This window comes from Geosmithia morbida (genome assembly GCF_012550715.1).
Source record: "Geosmithia morbida isolate 1262 chromosome Unknown scaffold_3, whole genome shotgun sequence".
Lineage (NCBI taxonomy): Eukaryota > Fungi > Ascomycota > Sordariomycetes > Hypocreales > Bionectriaceae > Geosmithia > Geosmithia morbida.
In genome coordinates this window covers 587,029-593,036 of record NW_023336190.1, presented here as the reverse complement: position 1 = coordinate 593,036, position 6,008 = coordinate 587,029, and the positions used below count along the sequence as shown (strand labels likewise).

Here is a 6,008-nt window from a genome sequence, read left to right as displayed (position 1 = left end):
TTCTAGTCCTATATAACCGTCCCCAAGATGGACCTTTTGCAGTATCACCCCGGTTGGCTTCCATTCAGTCTCCCGATGAAACATGAGTCTGTACCGGTCCGCATGTCTCCTTGGAAACGATATATATATATATGTATATAAAATAAGAATAATGAAAATCAAACCACAGCAGTCACAGTGAAAAAAAGCTGCGTTCCTCGCCTCCAACTTACTCCGCTCTTCCCCCCCCCCCCTCTCTCTACCGCAAACACGAGGACTCGATTCCAAACACGGCAAACATCCTTAGAACATATGGAGAGTGAAATCGGCTCGGTAGGCCCGAGGTGGAGGGTCCAACGTCGTATCTATGCTGTAATGAAGCCCTTAACAGCAGCCCTCCATCCACACTACAGCATCTGTGTGCGACGAGAAAGAGGATGCAACACATTAATAATATATCCGTTTTTTTCTTTCTTCTTTTTTTCAGTGCGTCGTAGCTGACGTCTGTCTCGTTCATCGTCTCCCCAGACCCACATTAAAAAGGAAGAGTCCGACATCGATGTGATCAACGTGTGTGACAGCAGAAAGGGGGTGTCGCCACCCCTTTTTTTCTTTTTTTTTTTTCCTTTTTTCCATCTACCTCTTCTTCTTCTTTCCCCACAGATGCTGCAGTGATCTCGTAATGCGTCACGAAGACGGACATGTAGCGCCTCGTTCTTTTTTCGCCCATGTCTTCATGAGATAGTAGGGGGGAGGGGGGAACGAAAGAGAAAGTAGTAGGACTAAGGGGGGGAAGGGGGAGGGAGAGAGAAAGGAAGAGAGAGAGAAAGAGAAAGGGAGGGAGGGAGGGAGGGAGAGAGAGAATAGAAAGGTGGGATCTCGAGAATACAACAGGTACATGTAGTAGTAGTATGGCCTTGTATAACCAAGGACCCCTCCGTGACTATGTAGCGGTACTAGATAGTAGTAGTACTAGGCAGATGGCCCACGTACTCGGTAGAAAGAGGGCCCTCGTGATGGGTCGCGGATATTCATTATCCTGGTTGGCTAAGTAGACTTGGCATTTTATCCGGCCACAGGACAATAAGGCTCCCCCCCCCTTTCTGCCTTCCTGAGAGGGGAAGATGGGAATGGGAAGGTCAGACCTTGGCGGCTCACAGTAGATGAGGTGAGTGGCGGAATGTCCGGTCTGTAACCGGTGCTGACGAGGCCTGATATGTATTGAGTTGTCTTCGACCCTTGGGACAACAGAAAGAGAAAGCATGGCTGACACTTTGGGTCTTGCTGCTACACGTATAGCCCAAGATGATGAGTCTCGACCTTCTCTCTCCCTCTCTCTTCCTCTCTCTCTCTCTCTCTCTCTCTCTCTTCCTCTTCCTGTCTCTCTGCCTCTCTCTTCTCGAGCTGCCCTCCTTGGAAGCAGACGCCGTATGTAGACCACTTTTTTTTCGCCTGCTGCGCGTCACCTCGAGAACAGCAGCATCTCATCTACCATACAAGGAAGGGAGAGGGGGTCCCCCCCCCCCCCCCCCCCCCCCCCCCCCCCCCAACCCAGGGCGGTAGCTTTTCCAGCAAGTTCCTCTCTCATGATTCGGGACCCTTGGACCCTTACTGGCTTGCTAACGCCCACAATTTGACCTGCTGCCCACCTCTCTCCTCTCATAAGTGTCGGCTCGTACGGGTCTTGGCGCCGAAGGCCTGCCCACCCCATCCCCATCTTGCAACCCAACCCCGGTCGTCCTGGAAGCCAGATCGCTTACGAGTGCTCTGATCTGGCGGGAGAGGAGGGAGAGGAGTCACACTATAGGCAGGACGGTCATACGGAGGCGGAGGAAGGGCACAAGGGTGGGAGGGGCCATGACTCGAGCCCAAGTGGCATGGCCGATACGTGTGGCAGGACAGCGAAGTCTCTTCCATGCACCTGTGGGCTGCTGCCCTCGCAGAGAGGAAAGAGAGAGGGAGAGAGGGGGGGGAGAACACGCCACACGCCTTCTCTCCTCCCTCTCTACATCCCTCCCTCTCTCTTGTGGCGAACTATCTCTTTCTTCTTTCTCCTATTGAGAATAAAGGGCTGGACATGTCCGGGAAACACACACACTCACACACACACACATACACACACATATATATATATACATATACACACATACACACACACACACATACACACATACACACATACCGGGGAAACGTACCAAAGTTTCGTGCGAAATCAGACGACAAGGCTCTCAACACGGTACATCTGTCTGTCCTTGACAAAACAGTAAACACTGTGAGAAGGGAGGAGAAGAAGAGGAAGAGGGACGGAGTGTGTGCAGCTCGCGTGGGTAACTGTGCCTGTGTAACCTCAAACCCATGTCCCGGTACCAAGATCGACAGTCCGGTCCCAGGCCTCCTACGCCACCAGGCCCACGGCCAGGACCCATCAGTCCGGGCCCCCCACCGCCTCCAACCCCTCCGCCTGGGAGGACACGACTGCCAGCGTCACTGGTAGCTAGCTTCGAGGGTGAGTCCCAGCCTCCTGTCCCCTCGACCCCAATTCCCCCCCTCTCCATCGACATACTCACTAGATGCCTACAAAGGGGGGCGGGGAAGAGGGGAGGAGAGGAAGCCAGGACGAGGCGTCGTGAAGCCAAGGTAGAGGGACAGACGAGATTGGATGGCTCCATGTCATCGGAAGAGTTTCTATTGGAAGAGAGGGGGGGGGGGGGGGGAGGTGATGCCATCACATGAAACGTCTCGTGTGGCATGAGGACCAGCTTCAGCGATGGGAGAGCTGAGAAGAAGCAAAAAGTAGCAAAGGTCAGGGTAGAGAGTATAAAGAAGAGACCTGTACCCACGATTCCGAGGATACTTTTTCAACTGCCACCCATGGCTTTCTTTGCATAATGCTGCCGGTATTAATGTAGCATGACGTTTCGCTTAGACCCTTGTCCAATATCGACGTCGAAATTGAACTTTTGTCCACTCGCCTCAACTCATACAACTTACCCGGTAGCCGTCTGCGCAGATAATCCCGGTGAGGAAACCCCGTCGATGTAATGATCTCGCATAGGATGGATTCAAAAGGAATCCCTCTGGCAGATCCTGCCACGGGATACCAGGTTGGGTCAGAAAAAAAAGAGGAAAAAGAAGAAAGATTTCATCTCGGAAAGGTGAGTTTCGACAAAATGTTTTATTGCGGAGCAGAAGTCTGATCCAGATGCCCCTCATCGACGACACATGTCAGATCAGGTGGGGAAGTAATACCCATGTATCAGATATAGATGGCAAGCTCACCGCAATAGAGAGAGAGAGAGAGAGAGAGAGAGAGAAGCAATGTATCGGCTGACATTAATGTACGAGCAGAAACGTCATCAGCTGATAGAAGTATAAGTGTCTGATAACACGATGATGGCCGTGTGAATCTGTCAGACTCATCATCCTCCCCCCCTCTTTCCCTCGTGCCTGACATATGCAGGAAGAAAGGTCGCATCTCCCGACAGTCTGGGACACATACGTACGCCGCCACCTAGAGAGTTTCGTTTCCGAGAGCGACAAAGTCATCATGCATGGAGAGGCCAAATGTTCCGTCTCGGGGAGAGGGGGTTGAGGGCAAAGGGCAGACAGACGAGAGAGACCGGGCGTGCGGCGCAGCCTGGCTTCGACATCGTCACCACCGCCACGCCAACCACCACATCCCACTTCGCAATGCATTCTCGTCTGCTGGGCGGAGACTGTCCACGAAAGCGTCGCCATCCAGCTCCGGTGGCTACTCGTGTACACGTCCAGGAGACCATACCAAGGCAACTGCCGTGTCCGGGTGGGTGAGGAAGCATGACGGGAACACGAAGCATGATGGGAGCACGAAGAGCCGCCCCCGCCACACACACACACACACTCGTCCTGTCCTCCTCAGGTTTCCGCTATCTCTCCTGGCCCAAAGCACGGTCGACACCGCTGCAGAGATGCGAGACAGAATGTAGCCATCTTGCGAGATTCACGAAAGAAGAATGTCTCATTAGTTTATCGTCAAAAGATGACCTAGGCAAGTCTGTCCATCTCAATCATTACCACCCAGAATGGCATATATATCGATCGAAGCTACAAGAAACAGCACCGAAAGCAAAAAAAGAGAAAGAGATTGAAGAGCGAAGAAAAGTAGAATTAGATGGAGAAAACAGGATAGATGGACAAGGAACCTGACCTGATTGCCACATCTAATACACCTGGTAAGACTCAACCACAAGCACTAGAATCTACAGACAGACTCCCTTCACAACCAGGCTATCTCGGCTCCGAGACCGAGACCGAGACCGAGGGCACCGACGGCCACGCCGGCCAGGTGGCCGGTAACGCGGGCGGCCAGGGCGGTGTTCGTGTCAGTGGTGATGCGCGTGGCGGTGGTACCGGCCGTGGACGTCGGGCGGGTGGACGAGGTCGTGGTGACGGGGCAGCTGACGGTGCAGGGCAGGTCGGAGGTGAACGGGTTGGCGACGGAGCTGATGGGGAAGAGGGCAGGCTGGCTGTTGGCCTGAGGGTCGGGCAGGACGGCGGAGTCGGGATTGAGGACGTTGGAGATGAGGTGCATGATGCCGTTGGCGATGAGGATATCCGGCTGGACGATCTGCGCCGAGTTGACGTACCTGTCGTTGCCGGCGACGCGCACGGTCAGGGACAGGTCGTCGCCGGCCAGGGTGGGCAGGTGGGACCCGTTGGTCAGGTCGGACGAGACGATGACCTGGTCGTGGACGAGGTGGTAGGCCATGACGCGCCCGAGGTCGTCGCCGTCGAGGTCGAGGAGCGACCCGCCTATCTGGTCGAGGGCCCTGTCGACGGGGGCGAAGACGGTCAGGTTCCTGCGCAGCGCCACCCCGGGCATCAGGCCTGCCGCGTACAGGCTGCCGAGGAAGTTGGGGACCTTGAAGGCGTCCGACGTGGCGCCGAGCTGCGCGGGCGGGACGAGCAGGTTGTCGACGATCTGGATCAGACCCCCCGTGAAGGCGATGTCGCTCTCCTGGACCGTGCACCGCGTCCCCATGCTGGTCGTCAGCACCACCGTGCCGTCGCCCGACTTGTTGATGACCACCTTCTGCCCAGACGTCACGTTGGTGTACCGCGGGTCGTCGAGGAGGGTAGACTCGATCACGCTCGGACCAGCCTCGAGCGCACCGGTCGCGACGGTCCCCTGGACGATGTGGTACTGCAGGAGGGGGACCGTCGTCGTCTTGTTGTCCGGGTCCCAGACCTGGTTGAGCGCAGTGTAGGGGATGTTCTTGAATGCTTCATTGGACGGAGCGATAATCTTTCTTGTTTGTTTTTGGTTTTTCGTTCGTTTTTCACATTCCCCACCTGGTGTCAGCCTATGGCATCATCGTCTGAGCCGAGAATGGTCTTCTTCTCTTCCTTTCTCCTCCTCCTCCTTCTCTCTCCAAAGACTTACCGTCACGCCACCATAGCTAGGCAGTTGAAGGAGCACATCGGGGTATTTCTGGGTCAGTGCGCAGTCAGCCTCGAGCCGAACCATCTCTCCTCTCGTCCACATATCGACACGAAGACTCGGAGCTCACCTTGATGAGATTGTAGAATGTGCTGAGGTCTCTGATCCCGGCAAGAGTAGAGCCCAGATCCTCGACCTTTTCCTGGGCTGACGCCACAGATGCGAGCCCTGCGATGGCAACGAGAAGCTTTGCGACCAACATGGTAGGAGATCTCGATGATGATGTTGAAGCAATGTCGTCTGGCTGCTGTCTGGCTGTCCGGTGGAAGACGATTGGCTCAGCTAGGCACTCTCGATGCTCCTTGTCTCCCGTCTGAGGAGGATGGATTGCGCCAGAGGAGGCAAGCTGTTCACCAGAAGTAAGCGTTGATATGGGATGTCAATGGCTATGAATACAAAAGATATCCATGCCAAGATCTGATGCGTATATGTGTGTGTGTGTGTATGTGTGTGTGTGTGTGTGTGCACTGACCTCAATAGTAAAGAAGAAACTGGAAATGGTCTAGATCAACCCGACTACAATAGCAAGTAATGATATAGTATATATTAT

At 54.5% G+C, this 6,008-nt stretch overlaps 2 protein-coding genes across 2 annotated transcripts; one reads left to right on the top strand and one right to left on the bottom strand.

Annotated features, from left to right (window-relative positions):
* Positions 1-959: 959 nt before the first annotated feature.
* Positions 960-2,477, top strand: GMORB2_5127 (uncharacterized protein; the record flags this gene model as incomplete). The annotated part of the gene is made up of 2 exons (XM_035467101.1): positions 960-1,030; positions 2,351-2,477. The coding sequence occupies 2 exons, from the start codon at positions 960-962 to the stop codon at positions 2,475-2,477; spliced, it is 198 nt and encodes a 65-aa protein (XP_035323113.1).
* Positions 2,478-4,234: 1,757 nt separating this feature from the next.
* On the bottom strand, positions 4,235-5,660 carry GMORB2_5126 (FAS1; the record flags this gene model as incomplete). The annotated part of the gene is made up of 3 exons (XM_035467100.1): positions 4,235-5,263; positions 5,402-5,449; positions 5,529-5,660. 3 exons carry the CDS (start codon positions 5,658-5,660, stop codon positions 4,235-4,237), a joined length of 1,209 nt encoding a protein of 402 aa, XP_035323112.1.
* Between the last annotated feature and the right edge of the window lie 348 nt (positions 5,661-6,008).